This window comes from Entelurus aequoreus, linkage group LG18 (assembly GCF_033978785.1).
Source record: "Entelurus aequoreus isolate RoL-2023_Sb linkage group LG18, RoL_Eaeq_v1.1, whole genome shotgun sequence".
Taxonomy (NCBI): Eukaryota; Metazoa; Chordata; class Actinopteri; order Syngnathiformes; family Syngnathidae; genus Entelurus; species Entelurus aequoreus.
In genome coordinates this window covers 23,305,948-23,323,086 of record NC_084748.1, presented here as the reverse complement: position 1 = coordinate 23,323,086, position 17,139 = coordinate 23,305,948, and the positions used below count along the sequence as shown (strand labels likewise).

Genomic DNA, 17,139 nt, shown 5'->3' with positions numbered 1-17,139 from the left:
CCGGATTGTTCTAGGCGCAAAGTTCAAAAGCCAGCATCTGTGATGGTATGGGAGTGTATTAGTGGCCAAGGCATGGGTAACTTACACATCTGTGAAGGCACCTGTTATGTATTTGGAGCTACTAGGGCTGCCGTAGTTGTGAGGGACGCGGGGAATTATGGGTAATGTTGTCATCACAATACTATACTCCTGGAGAGCTGGAACACGGCTGTATGTTCGGAGTAGTAAGCTACAATAAAAGGTTAACGATCTATCTGTGCCTGCTGCATCATTGTTATAGGAAGACATAACAAAAGTGGCGACGAGGACGAGTGAACCGACGCGTGTTGTCAGTGTTAAGAAGAGGAGAGTTTTCCTTGTCTCACGGGAGCCCCGAGCTAACGCTAATGCTAGCGCAGGTGTCCGCCGGCATTCCGACTATTCCTGCTGAGAGAAGAGGGGACCGGAGACCAGCGACACCGACCAAAGTCAAAAACGGAGCGCCATTAGCGGTAAGACGACCAGTAAGATGGCTGGAGTTATCGGCTCGATTGGCCCCTTTGATGAGAATGTCGAGCAATGGAGCTCATACACGGAGCGCTTTGACTATTTTGTCGCAGCAAATGGAATTGATGATGGCAAGATCGTACCTACTTTTCTGAGTGTGATCGGCCCGAAGACATTTACCCTGCTTCGGAGCATCCTACAGCCAGAGAAACCAGGGAGTAAAACGTATAAAAACATTGTGGACATTTTGACCAAACATTTCTCCCCCAAACCTCTGGTAATCGCCGAAAGATTCAGATTTCACCGGCGACATCAGGAAGAGGGTGAGTCTGTCACCATGTTCATGGCAGCTTTACGTAAACTGGCCGAACACTGTGAGTTTGGTGACACACTGAGTGATGCGTTAAGAGACAGGCTTGTATGTGGACTGGCAAATGAAGCAGCACAAAAAAGATTGCTTACAGAAAGTGATCTGACTCTTGAAAAGGCCATTAATATAAGTGTGTCTATGGAAATGGCATCTAGAGAAGCACAGCAGCTGCATGTGAAAGTGCACAAACTCAGCATCAACCAAGATGTGCAAGGGCCATGCTTTCGCTGTGGTAAATCTGGCCATCTTGCATCTGCATGTTGGTGCAAGGATATGGATTGCCATAAATGTGGGAAAAGAGGCCATGTGGAGCGGGCGTGCAGATATAAAAAGAGCAAAGAGGATGGCTCAAAGACTGGAAATAAAGTGAAAAGTGCACATTACAAGAAGAAAAGACAGGTTCACACAGTCAAATATGAAAAGGAGAGTAACAGTGATTCTTCTGAGGAGGACATGTCTACCACAGTGAATACAATACGGGTAATGAATGTGGGTGAGAGCTCGGATGGTTTCTGGGCCAAAGCCAAGTTGGAAGGACATTCCATAAAGATGCAAATAGACACTGGATCGAGGGCATCATTAGTGTCTTATAAAATCTACAGGAAACACATGAGACATCTCCCTCTACGTCCTGCAGACACTGTTTTCAGAGCATACACTGGACACACGGTGCACATGAAAGGAATGACCGATGTACTGGTGCAGTGTAACGATCAGACTGTGAGACTTCCAGTCTACATCACCCAGGGAGACTACGCCGCCATAATGGGTCGGGTGTGGTTAAAGGCGATCCATCTCAACTGGCAAGAGGTGAGAAAAATGTCAGACAGTTCTACACAGCTTCAGATGATACTGGAAAAGCATAAAGAGGTCTTTCGTGATGAACTGGGCTGCATGGGAAATATTACAGTAAAGCTACATGTCAAACCTGACACTAAACCTGTGTTTTTGAGAGCGAGACCAGTGCCGTACGCCATCAGATCAAAGGTGGAAACTGATTTGGATGCTTTGGTCAAAAATGGAGTCTTGGAGCCTGTAACGACTAGTGAGTGGGCTACACCCATCGTTCCAGTGCAAAAGAAAAATGGTGGAATCCGGACATGTGGAGACTTTAAGGTGACAGTCAACCCTGCCTTAATAGCAGAACAGTACCCACTTCCCCTGATCGATGACTTATTTGCTGGGCTGAGTGGAGGTCAAAAGTTCAGCAAAATAGATCTCAATCAGGCGTACCTGCAGATGCAGGTGGATGAACAGTCACGTGAGATGCTGACTATTAACACACACAAAGGGCTTTTCAGATACTGCAGACTGCCTTTTGGTATCACTTCTGCCCCGGCTCTGTTCCAGCGAGCTATGGACCAGATACTCTGTGGTCTAGCAGGAGTGCAGTGCTATTTGGATGACATCCTGTGTACAGGAGCAAATGATGAAGATCACCTGCATAACTTGGATGCTACACTTCAAAGATTGAGAGAGTATGGACTAAGAGTTCGCAAAGAAAAATGTGATTTCTTTCAATCATCTGTGGAATACCTTGGACATGTGATTGATGCTAAAGGACTTCATACAGCACCATCCAAAATCACAGCCATCGTGGAGGCACCTCCACCTCAAAACATCAGCCAGCTGCGATCCTTTTTAGGATTATTGAACTATTACGGACGTTTTATTCCTAATCTAGCATCACTGCTACAGCCACTGCATGAGTTGTTACGCCAGGACAAGACATGGAAATGGACAGCCAGCTGTCAGGAGGCTTTTGAGAAAGCCAAGGGGGCGTTAACCACATCAGAGGTGCTGACTCACTTCAACCCATCACTCCAAATTCAGCTAGCTTGTGATGCATCCCCATATGGAGTGGGGGCAGTGTTATCTCACATACTGCCAAATGGTGAGGAAAAACCGATCGCTTTCGCCTCCAGAACGTTGAACAAGGCAGAGTCCAACTATGCTCAAATAGAAAGAGAGGCACTGAGCATTGTTTTCGGGGTGAGGAAATTCCACCAGTATTTATATGGGAGGAAGTTCACTCTCCTAACGGACCATCGACCTCTCACGACCATCCTGGGACCACACACTGGGATACCATCTCTCGCTGCATCAAGACTGCAGAGGTGGGCTCTGCTGCTATCTGCTCACGCTTACGACATCAAATATCGTAAGTCAGACTCCCATTGCAACGCTGACGGGTTATCCAGACTTCCTCTTCCAGTCACAAAGCCCGATTCAAAAACGGAGGACATTTTTTACTTTAGAGAGGTGGAAAAGGCACCTGTTTCAGCAGTGCAGATCAAAAAAGTGACTCGCAACGACCCAGAGCTGTCAGAGGTCATGGACATTGTTGTTAAAGGTCGACCTGCTGGTGACACTGTGCGCCTGAAACCTTATATGGGAAGGAGGTTGGAGCTTTCTGTCCAGTCGGGATGCCTGCTATGGGGGAGGCGAGTGATCATTCCACTGTCACTTCGAGAAAAAATGTTGCAACAGCTTCATGCAGGACATAGTGGAATAGTCAAGATGAAAGAAATAGCGAGAAGCTATTTTTGGTGGCCAGGCATGGACAAACAAATCGAGGAAATGGCTACATCTTGTTCAGCTTGCCACAAAACCAGAAATAACCCACCATTAGCTCCCCTGCATCCGTGGGAATATCCCCAAGAACCATGGCAGCGGGTCCACATTGACTTCGCAGGGCCAGTGGAAGACAGAATGTTTCTGGTTGCTATTGACGCACACAGCAAATGGCCTGAGGTGGCGATAATGAGATCTACCACCACAGAAAGGACCATCGAAAGGCTAGGAGAGATGTTCTGTCGGTTTGGATCTCCGGTTCAGTTAGTCTCTGACAACGGACCTCAGCTGGTGTCGCATGAAATGTCTGCATTTCTACAAGCAAATGGAGTGCAGCATGTCACCTCAGCTCCTTACCATCCTGCCACAAATGGCCTTGCTGAAAGGTTCGTTCAGACTCTGAAACGTGCACTGAAAGCATCACAAGGACAAGGAACATTACACCAAAGACTACATACTTTTCTGCTGAACTACAGAAACACTCCTCACAGCACTACAAAGGCATCTCCTGCAAGCCTAATGTTCAAGAGAGACCTGCGTACGACCTTCGACCTGTTGAAGCCCTCAGCAGTAAAAGACACAGTTCGAGGCCAACAGGAAAAACAGATACAACGCAGGGAACGACAGGCGAAGAACAGAGTCTTCACAGCAGGCGAGACTGTGTTAGCGAGGAACTACAGTGGAGAACCTAAATGGGTTCCTGCTACTATCCTTGCTCAGACTGGACCAGTCTCCTACTCCGTTCAGACAGGTGACAGTGTCTGGAGGAGACATGCTGATCAGCTCCTGTCTGCGTCACCAGTGTCAGCAGAGCTGTCCTCGAAAGATCAGACAGATGCAGTGACCAACCCTTCAGTTCCTCTCCACACCCAAGTAAGACATCCAGTGCCAGATACATCTGTTCCAGCTGCAAGTGTGACTCCAGATGAGACTGAGACACATGTGCAGTTGAGCCCTAAAGACGGTTTTCCGTCAGTGGACAATAAGACTGATGCCCCTGCAGAGAGCAGGTATCCTAAAAGAGAGCGGCGACCCCCTACACGCTTGAGTCTTTAGAATAGTTAGCAACTATCCCAGACCATCAGGGGCAGAATAATCCCCTTGGGATCAGTTGAGGGATAGAGGCAGTCTACCCTCATCCCTGAGTTAGAGTTAAAACATATACCTGTTAGGTGTGGTTTAAAGAAAAAGATAAGGTTGTGACATTTAGTTGGTTGTGTTAAGTCACGTGTTGAGATAATCTTAGATACCAGAAATAAGTTGAATGTGTATGTTTACGTTCTTTGAAATAGTAGCTGATTATTTCTGTTGTTTTCTAAAAGGGACATCTGTTGTAAGAGGGGAGGAGATGTTATGTATTTGGAGCTACTAGGGCTGCCGTAGTTGTGAGGGACGCGGGGAATTATGGGTAATGTTGTCATCACAATACTATACTCCTGGAGAGCGGGAACACGGCTGTATGTTCGGAGTAGTAAGCTACAATAAAAGGTTAACGATCTATCTGTGCCTGCTGCATCATTGTTATAGGAAGACATAACAGCACCATTAATGCTGAAAGGTACATACAGGTTTTGGAGCAACTTATGTTGCCATCCAAGCAACGTTATCATGGACCCCTGCTTATTTCAGCAAGAAAATGCCAAGCCACGTGTTAACAACAGCGTGGCTTCATAGTAAAAGAGTGCGGGTACTAGACTGGCCTGCCTGTAGTCAAGACCTGTCTCCCTTTGAAAATGTGTCGCGCAATATGAAGCGTAAAATACCACAACGTAGACCCCGGACTGTTGAACAACTTAAGCTGTACATGAAGCAAGAATGGGAAATAATTCCACCTGAAAAGCTTAAAAATTGGTATTTTTAGTTCCCAAACGTTAACTGAGTGTTGTTAAAAGGAAAGGCCATGTAACACAGTGGTAAAAATGCCCCTGTGCCAACTTTTTTGCAATGTGTTGCTGCCATTAAATTCTAAATTATTGGTTATTTGCAAAAAAAAAAAAAAAAATTCTAAGTTCGAACATTAAATATCTTGTCTTTGCAGTATATTCAATTCAATATAAGTTGAAGAAGATTTCCAAATCATTGTATTCTGTTTTTATTCACGAATTACACAACGTGCCAATTTCACTGGTTTTGGGTTTTGTATTTGCACACTATTGACAGGGGATGTACCCAAAACTTGACCACGAAAAAAATACTTTAGCACCAAAAACCGCGCTACCGAAACAGAATGTAAACAAAACACACTCCATTGTCTGATGTTTATATATTTTGCAGGTATACGCGCGTGGACTGCCATCTTTAAAATGTGCAAATATTAAGAGGTCAGTGGCGGCTTTTTAAAAGAGAAAGTCTACCTAGAGCAACAGCGCGAAGCCAGTGTAACGTCATGCTCGCTTCAGCCTCTTTAGTCAGGGACATAGAGGGACAGAGCCTAGGTAGAGTCTCTAAACACGAGTACATTCTATAAAAACATTGTGACCACGTCTGTAATCACGCCCAGGTATCTTGGCAGTTTAAGGGAAACCTTGATATATGTAGCATACATGCTAGCACAACAAGAATAACAGTTTCACCAACAAGAAAATAAAAAATACAGATAACATATACTGTACTTTCCGGACTATAAGGCGCACTTAAAATCCTATTTTTTTTCTCATAACTCGACAGAGCGCCTATAGTCCGGAAAAGTCTGGTTTTGCTCACCGACCTCGAAGCAATTGTATTTGGTACATGGTGTAATGATAAGTGTGACCAGTAGATGGCAGTCAAACATAAGAGATACGTGGTGGTAAGAGGTATGATGGCAATTTGACTCAAGTAAACAACACCAACATTTTATATGTTCCATTGAAAATATAGAACATTACACACGGCGCTCAAAAATATATCAAAATGTTCTAGTACGACTTTGGTAAGCTATTAAGCCGCACCGCTTGGTGGATTGTCGGCACATTAAACATACAAGTATTATTATGGTGTGTGTATAAGGTAAGACATGATCTGGCATTTTGTTTTGCAATATTATGCAAAAGAAACTTTTTTTGCCTTCTGGTACCTGCTGATCTGTATTTGGGATCTGCATGAATCCTGAAAATGTGCACGTGTAACCCTTTGTAGTCCGTACCGACGACGTAGTTGATAGGTTTCTTCTTTTTCCTCAAGCTTCTTGTTATGGGACATTCATCCTCCTGTTGCCATTTCTAATATAAAGTAGTGTAAAGTTCTTACTTATATCTGTCAGTAAACTCGCCATGAAAGCACTAAAACATACCGGTGTAGTGAGTTTATATTATTCACCCAAGGAATTGTAGTTATTAGAGTTCCGGTCGGACCGTTCTTCACAGAATACGGCCGTGTTGTTGTTTCCGGATGAGGAGATGCTGCTCTGTTATTGATTTAAGTAAAGTCTGAATGTCATTAAAACAGTTAGCTCCATCTTTTGACACTTCTTCCACTCCCGTCCTTGCACGCTACACCGCTACAACAAAGATGACGGGGAGAAGACGCTGTCGAAGGTGAGCCACTTAAATAAGACCGCCCACAAAACGGTGCATCCTGAAGCGACTGTCAGAAAGCGGCTTGAAGATGATCTGTAAAACATAATCTATGCAACATTTTGACCAAAGAACCACCATTACATGTTATGTAGACCACAAGGAAGTGTTTTCCATTGAGGAAAAAAATCATAATAATATGACTCCTTTAATGCACCTTATAATCCGGTGCGCCTTCTATATGAAAAAAGATCAAAAATAGACCATTCATCGGCAGTGCGCCTTATAATCCGGTGCGCCCCATGGTCCGGAATATACGGTACTATATTTATTTTAGGCAATATACAATAAGTCAACATTTTTAAAGTACATGATAAAATAATGAGCTACATGTTCATTAAGTGTCAGAATGTTCTCAAAGAAGACACCAGCACATTCTGGTTGGTTATACCTAATAAAACAGGCAAATGTTAACCTTAAAGCCTTTCTTGTATACACAATGGAATTATAACTGAGTACAAATAAAACGTGTGTTTCGTTCGTTATAAGTAGATAAATATTAATAATAAATAAAAATATAGCGATATATATGCAACATCATTAATCATACTTTATTAGTGTCCACATACAACAATTTACACAATGCCATTGACATGTAAATGAGCAATTACAATAATTGACTGTGTAGTTTGTATTCAATAGTCAAAGAATCCAACACAATGTTGATCTTTATCTATATCTTTGACCGTCATAATAACGGAAAGTGTTGTTTAAACACATTAAAACATCACCAACACCAAAAAAGCAGTGGAAAGTTGTAGTTCTCAGTTTGATCTACTATCCATCCATCCATTTTTAATTTTTAAGTACCAATGATTGTCACACACACACTAGGTGTGGTGAAATGTTTCTCTGCATTTGACCCATCACCCTTGATCACCCCCTGGGAGGTGAGGGGAGCAGTGAGCAGCAGCGGTGGCCGCGCCCGGGAATCATATTGGTGATTTAACCCCCGATTATAACTATTGATGCTGAGTGGCAAACAGGGAGGTAATGGGTCCCATTTTTATAGTCTTTGGTATGACTCGGCCGGGGTTTGAACTCACGACCTACCGATCTCATTTTCTACCACTTGTCCCTTTTGGGGTCGTGGGTGGTGGTGGAGCCTACCCCAGGTGCATTCGGGCGGAAGGCCGGGTGCACCCTGGACAAATCGCCACCTCATCGCACACAGATAGACAGACTAGCGCTAACTTATTAGCATGTAGCATCCTCTCCTTCTTTATACATTTCCCAAATAGCTAAAAAAGGTGAAATGACCACAATCGCCCCCTAGTGTACAAGACGCACACATATCCTTCCAATCATTCATTTTTTAATCGCATTTCCTGTTAAACGTCGCTCTGGGCTGGAGCCTATCCCAGCCGACTTTGGTCTAAAAGACGGACGTCCCTCACGCAGCACGTTAACAGACAAGCTTTCACGCTCACTTTGCCATTTCCGAGTAAATGTAACAGTAACTATTGAGCTTTATGACGCCGTAAAGGCTTTACAACGTGTTTTGATTGACAAGGCAGGACAGTTTCCTTTAAAAATCTCTGGCCAGGAGTGAGCTGGCATCAAACAAGACCTGAGTGATGAGGCACGGAAATTTACAAGCCAGCCACAGTTGAGCCTGGCAAGTATCAGTTTAATAGTTTCCCTTTAAAAGTCTGAGCACAAAGTAATTGAAAATTTGGAGGCGTGAATCATGATGGATGTTCTCTGAAAGCGTCGATAAAACACGGAAGGCTGTCATGGCTGAGGTTGGTGCACTCCTGCTTTGCACAATTAACCACACTTTATGTTGGACGTTTGTATATTACGTCTCACATTAAACACAGCAGTGCTCTGAAGTATTATTATTATAACCTATATTTACAGCACTTACAGTGGGAGCGATAACCCACTGTGCGATGGGTTGACGGTGGCCGTATATTTACAAGATGTTCATGATGCCTGAGCTGGAAAAAATATCACATTATAAAAACAGCACAAAAAAAAATGCTGAAATTGTGTGTGTATGCTGAAAAGCGGAAATGAAACAGTTAGTTGCAGATAGCGTTAATTAACCAAATATCTTGTGTATACCTGTAAAATGAGCATAAAAAGATAGCATATTAACTAAATGTTAGCATGTTAAACATTAGCATGCAGTGGGCCAATTGTCCAGGGTGTACCCCGCCTTCCGCCCTATTGCAGAATAGATAGGCTGCAGGACCCCCCGCTACCCCGAAAGGGACAAGCGGTAGGAAATGGATGGATGGATGGATGGATGGATGCAGGAAATAAAAAAAATATTTGACTACCAAGGCGTATTTATACCTACAAAATTTGCTACAATGCTTGTATTAGCAATGGAAGAAAACATTTAAAGGCCTACTGAAACCCACTACTACCGACCACGCAATCTGATAGTTTATACATCAATGATGAAATCTTAACATTGCAACACATGCCAATACGGCCGCGTTAAATTATAAAGTGCAATTTTAAATTTCCCGGGGAACTTCCGGTTGAAAACGTCTATGTATGATGACGTTTGCGCGTGACGTCAATGGTTGAAACGGAAGTATTCGGACACATTGTATCACAATACAAACAGCTCTGTTTTCATCACAAAATTCCACAGTATTCTGGACATCTGTGTTGGTGAATCTTTTGCAATTTGTTTAATGAACAATGAAGACTGCAAAGAAGAAAGCTGTAGGTGGGATCGGTGTATTAGCGGCTGGCTGCAGCAACACAACCAGGAGGACTTTGACTTGGATAGCAGACGCGCTATCTGACGCTAGCCGCCGACCGCATTGATGATCGGGTGAAGTCCTTCGTCGCGCCGTCGATCGCTGGAACGCAGGTGAGCACGGGTGTTGATGAGCAGATGAGGGCTGGCGTAGGTGGAGCGCTAATGTTTTTATCATAGCTCTGACGAGGTCCCGTAGCTAAGTTAGCTTCAATGGCGTCTTTAGCAACAGCATTGCTAGGCTTCGACAGGCGGCACAGCATTAACCGTGTGGTTACAGGTCCAGTGTTTGGTTCGGTGTCTCCTGATAGTAGTATTGTTGATCTTCTGTCTATCCTTCCAGTCAGGGGCTTATTTATTTTGTTTCTATCTGCATTTAAGCACGATGCTATCACGTTAGCTCCGTAGCTAAAGTGCTTCACCGATGTATTGTCGTGGAGATAAAAATCACTGTGAATGTCAATTTCGCGTTCTCAACTCTCATTTTCAAGAGGATATAGTATCCGAGGTGGTTTAAAATACAAATCCGTGATCCACAATAGAAAAAGGAGAAAGTGTGGAATCCAATGAGCCCTTTTACCTAAGTTACGGTCAGAGCGAAAAAAGATACGTCCCGCACTGCACTCTAGTCCTTCACTCTCACGTTCCTCATCCACAAATCTTTCATCCTCGCTCAAATTAATGGGGTAATCGTCGCTTTCTCGGTCCGAATCACTCTCGCTGCTGGTGTAAACAATGGGGAAATGTGAGGAGCCCTTCAACCTGCGACGTCACGCTACTTCCGGTACAGGCAAGGCTTTTTTTATCAGCGACCAAAAGTTGCGAACTTTATCGTTGATGTTCTCTACTAAATCCTTTCAGCAAAAATATGGCAATATCGCGAAATGATCAAGTATGACACATAGAATGGATCTGCTATCCCCGTTTAAATAAAAAAAAAATCATTTCAGTAGGCCTTTATCCCTATACACAATCTCAAACACAAGATGTAGTAAAACCTTCAGACATTGGGCTCTGATCTTGAGCTTCACAGAAATATGAAATTTCCTTTAGACAACATATGATAAATACACTTTGTACACAACATAAATACTAGGGCTGTGAATCTTTGGGTGTCCCACAATTCGATTCAATATCGATTCTTGGGGTCACGGTTCGATTCAATATCGATTTTTTTTCAATTCAACACGATTCTCGATTCAAAAACGATTTTTTCCCGATTCAAAAGGATTCTCTATTCATTCAATACATAGGATTTCAGCAGGATCTACCCCAGTCTGCTGACATCAGGGGCGGATTAAGAAATTTTGGCCCCCTGGGCCTGACATGGTCTTGGCCCCTCAACCCCCCGCGCGTGTGGGCGCACACACACGCACGCACTATGCAAGAAATACTGTATACTGTGAACAGACATGCACACTGTACTGTACAGAAGAGTGCACATACTGCACACACACTATTAGGTATACCACACAGACACTGACAAGCACAGGTTTCACACAGACACAGGGGGAGGGGATAAATGGCCTAAAAATAAACATTTTGGAAAATGATTACGCCCACTTCAGTGATGGTGCATTGGGTCATTTGAGAGATATTATGTATTGGAAGTTGGTAGCTATCATGAAATAAACCCCCCACCCCACCCAAAAAACTAAATCGGACATGATTTTTGCCCCCTTTTCCTCCCTTCTATCATTAAAAATAAAATAATATCTTAGGAAAACACTTTGGCATAACGGCAGCTGTGCAGCAAATTGAGGCTCAAAGTCTGTATCTATTTGTGGTTAAGCTTGAGGAGAAGGAGAAAGGTAAAATGATAACATGCATCGGAGAGCACCACAAAGAAAGGTGTAGGCCAGTTCATGGTACAAGGGCTGCATGCAGGTCAAGATAGCCCATTTCCAAGAATGCTATAGTGGCTGGACAGGCACTGGACATGTCCTGAACTCAGTGTCAGACGTGGCTGCCGAATACTTGGATGAAGTGAAGCAGCTGACAGATCTCATGCTGCCCCATCTGAAGACTGTCCTGGCCAGGCAGAGGATGGATGAGGAGACCTTCCCAATGGACCCTGTCAGTGAACAGGCTAGTAACATTGATGGCACCCCTGTGCACAACATTGGGATGGAGAGACAATGTGGCAAGGTGGACTACAAACTGAAGAAGTTGGGCACACTGAACGCAGTCAATAGGTCAATAATTTTACAGAAGAGCCAGGAGCTTCAGAGGTTTCAAGGCAGCAGCACAAGCAAAAAGGGAGGTTGAACTCAACTGGAGTAAATTCATGAAGGCAAAATTCGAGAGTAGGGCAGATGAGAAACAAGAGATGGCTCAAAGAAAGGAGACTAGACATGCTGGACACACTGAAATCTTTTGATGGCCCCTTCACGATAGTGGGGAAGTTGAAAAGTTCCTTGTGGATGAAAGTCTGCACAAGAATGCAAAGCTGCAGAGAATGAAGCTTGAGGTTCAGTTTGCCAGAGAAAGCACCAAGCTTCTGCCTAAAGTCAATCCTATCTTCACAATCCAGGTGACACTTCCCAGAAATGGCAAAAGTGCAATTCTCCAAGTCATAATGGATACTTAGAATTTTATGGTGGTGGTAAGTATTCATGAAAACAGGTAGCCTAACATTAGTGAATGGGTGAATTCTGGAAATAACCTAAAAATCTTACACAGTGCACCTTTAAGCAAGGGGTTTCTTTCGTGCTTTCAATTTTGCAAAATCATCCACCACATCATTGAAGTCCAACTCTCTTGTCAGCTCACTCTCAATTGCCATTAGAGATAACGCATTTAATCTTTTCTGAGTCATTCTTGTGCGCAGCTCATTTTTTACTCTTGACAAAAGAGAGAATGAGCGTTCTCCCTCACAGTTACTGACCGGTAGAGTGAGAAAAATCTGTAGCGCAATGTATGTATTAGGAAACGTAGGCTGTAGTCCAAAATGTATTATTGTTTTGAGCAGTCCTGAAGGGGTCCTCTCCTCATCAGTGTTGTTGAGCTGTATAAAAGATTTGAACTGTATAAGCTCCTGTCCAAGACTTTCATTGAGGTCAGATGGGTATGATTCAGTGAGAATCTTGGCCTTGTGAAGGACTGAAGCATTGGACTCTGTATCCAAAGAGAAAAGGACACTGAACAAATTGTTCAGATGTTTGTAGGCCTCCAGACGGTGATTAAGGCTTGAACTCAGTTGATCAATAGAGGCAATAAATGTCTCTATTTGAAACAGTTGCCTTCCCTCAAGCACAACATCTGGGGATGCTGATTCATCAGCAAACTTTTTACGTTTCCTCGTCCGTTCAGCCCTGTAAGATGGGGTGCCACCCAACATGTTTAAGGCTTTTTGCTCAAAATGATCAAATAGATCTCTTTGGGAGAGAACAAAGGTGCGCAGAGATTCCAGCAATCTAACTGCTGTACCAAGGTCCATGTCTGCTTTTTGAAGTTGCAGACTTGTGGCCTGAAATCTGGACAGAACAGTGTCCCAAAAGCCTGCCATGAAGGCCATCTCAAGTGAATCCAGCTTCCGCACTAGACTGTCAGCTTCAGTTCGTGTGTCTCGTTTCTCTGTGTCATCAGTGGAAATAACCTGTAGTGCTGCTTTTATTTTACTGTAGTTCTGCCACAGTGCTTTGGTAGATTCTGCACGGCAACTCCAACGCGTGTTGGATAAAGCTTTAAGTGTGAGATCTATGTTGGAATTGCCAAATACCCTGTCCCATCGGTGTGTGGATGCAGTTGTGAAGTTGTAAATAGACTGAATCAAGTCAAAATACTTAGAGACTTCATTTCCACATCTGTCAATGCTGTTGACTCCCACCAAATTCAAAGAGTGAGCTGCACATGGAATATAGTGTATTAATGGGTTGCTTTTCTTTAAGTGAGCCTGCAACCCATTATACCTCCCTGACATGTTGCTGGCATTATCATAAGCCTGCCCCCTGCAATTTGACAGCTCTAACCCTAGATTTTCCAACACAGACATGACACAGTTAGCCAAACTTTCACCTGTATGGCTAGTAATGGGCTCAAAACCCACAAAGCGTTCAACAACACTGCCCTCTTTGCTAACAAAACGGAATATGAATGTCAATTGGTCCACATGAGATAAATCTGGGGTTGAATCCACAATGATAGAGTAGTATTTGCTTGCTTGCAGTTCATCTGCTATAGCCTGTTTGGTTTTTGCACCCATCAATTCAATGAATTCCTCACAAATGGTGGAGGACAGATATGAGGTATTACCTCGACCCATCTGCCCAAACTTTCTGATGTGATCCTTTAGAAAGGGATCAAATTCAGCCAGGACCTCCAGAATACCAAGGTAGTTCCCATTGAGAGGAGACCCTAACGATTCATTTTTACCCCTAAATGCAAGGCCCCTTTCTGCAAGGAATTTAATGACTGCAACAACTCTTTGTAACACCTGCCTCCAATAGCTGCTCTCTGCCTGAAACTGTTTGAACAGGTCTGCATCAACTGTGGCACCTTTGGCGCGGTTCAAGACTGCTTGCATGCAGGTTATGTGCTCAGCACTTCGCTCATGTTCACCAAATCTTTCTGAGTGTTTCCAATCACAATAGCCTGTCACAAAAGAATGCGTTTTTGGGGAAAACAGTTTGCATGCAAAGCAGTAAACATTACCAGTAGAGGGAGAGTACATCAGCCACTCTCTTTGTACTCGTTGTCCATTGGGCAAGTGTGAAGTAAAATGTTCATTGTTTAGGCATCGGGTTTTGCCTCCTAGCCCACTGTTCCTCACAGAAGCTGGATAATGGCTGTGACGGTTGTGAAATGATTTTGCACCTCTTTGAATAAGAACTTCCTTCATTGACTCAGTGAGGGTCTCAGCCCATTTAGCGGGATCACTAGGTAGAGTTGTCACTGTAGATGGTGTTGAAGAAAGATTCAGCTCATTTTCTATGCTGTCCAGAGGTGCAGTGACCTCACATTCATCCGAGCAACTGGCTACTGCTGAATTGGTTGAATCATAAGCATCAGAAGCATTTGGTTCAGTGTCTACACTTGTAGTGGTCTCAGGATCTTGGGAGCTACATGCTAGCTCAGGTGCATTGCTAACCTTAGCTGAATTTGCAGTAGCATTTATAGAATTGCTTTCAGCAGATGTCTTTGTACTGAAGAAGCTGGAGATATTTGGAACACTCTCAAGTAAAACTGATTCCTTTTTTTTCTTTTCTTGCTGAATTTTTTTTCTAGCTCCTCCACTTAAACGTTTATGATCCATATTTCCCTTCTTTCTTTGCACATTGGCTCTTTGCCTATCACAACAGATAAACCAACTATGTGTGTGTGTGTGTGTGTGTGTGTGTGTGTGTGTGTGTGTGTGTGTGTGAGTTTGTTTGTGTGTTTATGATCGGTGCTGCTTCCTTCAAGTGTGTGAGGTGATTTAGAAAACTAGCAACCCAGCATCAACACTCCAAAGCAGAGAATAACAGCTTACTAGCATAGACAATTGAGAGCAGAGAATCAACTGATTCGTCTGATAGACAGCAGGAGAGCAGAGTGGTCAGTGATGATCGAATCAAGAAAATGTCTAAATGGCAAGGGAACAGACTGATTTGTACTGAGGAGAAAGAGAGAGAGAGCCAATTACAGTGAAATATATTCCAAAAGAGCCAAGTGACTAGCTGAAGGCAGGGACAAATGCCTTGGAGTGACCAACAAGAGTGCAAAGTACCAAATGGCAAAATGTGGAAAGACCAACAGGCAGATCTGCTTTTACCTCTTATCTTTACAACCAAAAAGTTGCTAAATGATGTTTTCAGTCGCTAGCCAGGTATGGCCAAAAGACGCGAAATCTAGCGGCAAAGTCGGTCAATCACACTGACAGTGAAACAAATATTTTGAAAAGATAATAATTGTACACCTTTGTGCACTTTAGTCTTCTATCTAAATATTTTCACAAAGGACACCAAGGCAGCTTGCTAGCTATGATGGGAGCAACAATGTCTGATAGACAGCAGGAGAGCAGAGTGGTCAGTGATGATCCAATCAAGAAAATGTCTAAATGGCAAGGGAACAGACTGATTTGTACTGAGGAGAAAGAGAGAGCCAAGTACAGTTAAATATATTCCAGAGCCAAGTGACTAACTGAAGGCAAAGACAACAGCCAGATACCTTAGCAGAGACCAACAAGAATTCAAAGTACCTAATAGCAAGATGGCGAGACCAACACAATAAATTGTATTAGGATTTAATTTATTAACGTTAATCTTAACAGCCAAAAAGTTGCTGAATAATGTTTGTAGTCGCTAGCCAGGTATGCCCAAAACAAGAGTCGCTAAACCTAGCAGCAAAGTTGCTTAATTGCAACACACTCTAGGATTCAGGGGAATTAAGGATAATAAAGATATTAATTGTACAACTTTTTGTACTTTTTTTCTAGTTTTTTGAGTCGCCAGCCATGTATGGCCAAAAGTCGCTAATTGAATGCCAACGTTGCTTAATCGCCAACACACTGGGACTCACTGAAGGACTGACTGAATAAAAAAGATAATTAAGATAATTGTGTACTTTTCTCTTCTGATATTTTCTCTAAGGACCCCAAGCTATCTGCAAGCAGCAATAATGTCTGACAGACAGGAGAGCAGAGTGGTCAGTGATGAATGGCAAGGGAACAGGCTGATTTGTACTGAGGAGAAAGAGAGAGAGAGAGCCAATACAGTGAAATATATTCCAAAAGAGCCAAGTGACTAGCTGAAGGCAGGGACAAATGCCTTGGAGTGACCAAGAAGAGTGCAAAGTACCAAATGGCAAAATGTGGGAAGACCAACAGGAAGATCTGCTTTTACCACTTATCTTCACAACCAAAAAGTCGCTAAATGATGTTTTTAGTCGCTAGCCAGGTATGGCCAAAAGACGCGAAATCTAGCGGCAAAGTCGGTCAATCACACAGTGAAACAAATAATTTTAAAAAGATAGTAATCGTACAATGTCTTGTACTTTTGTCTTCTTTCTTAATATTTCTCAAAGGACACCAAAATGTCGCTATCTGCAGGCAGCTTGCTAGCTATGATGGCAGCAACAATGTACCTTAGAGTGACTGACCAACAAGAGCTCAAAGTACCTAATGGCAAAATGTGGAGAGACAGACACAATAAATTGCATTAAGATGAAGAGAACTGTTGCTATTATTAATCTTAACATCAACCAGAAAGTCGCTAAATGTCACCAGCCAGGTATGGCCAAAAGTCGCTTAATTGGCCACACACAGTAACAGAGAAACTAACAAAAAAAAGATCATAAAGATAATAGTTGTACAACTGTGTGTACTTTTGTCTTCTTTCTAAATATTTTCCCAAAGGACACCAAAATGTTGCTATCTGCAGGCGGGAGCGTGCCTATGTTCCCCGGGTCCTATGTTCCCCGGGTCCTATGTTCCCCGGGTCCTATGTTCCCCGGTT

At 43.2% G+C, this 17,139-nt stretch overlaps 1 protein-coding gene across 1 annotated transcript; it reads left to right on the top strand.

Annotated features, from left to right (window-relative positions):
* The first annotated feature begins 508 nt into the window (after positions 1–508).
* Positions 509–4,959, top strand: LOC133633411 (uncharacterized protein K02A2.6-like). The gene has a single exon (XM_062025937.1). It carries the CDS (start codon positions 509–511, stop codon positions 4,484–4,486), a length of 3,978 nt encoding a protein of 1,325 aa, XP_061881921.1. The 3' UTR covers positions 4,487–4,959.
* Positions 4,960–17,139: the final 12,180 nt, after the last annotated feature.

Excerpts from the sequence above, each read along its gene's own strand:
- LOC133633411 (XM_062025937.1), top strand. The coding sequence starts at position 509 with ATGGCTGGAGTTATCGGCTCGATTGGCCCCTTTGATGAGAATGTCGAG.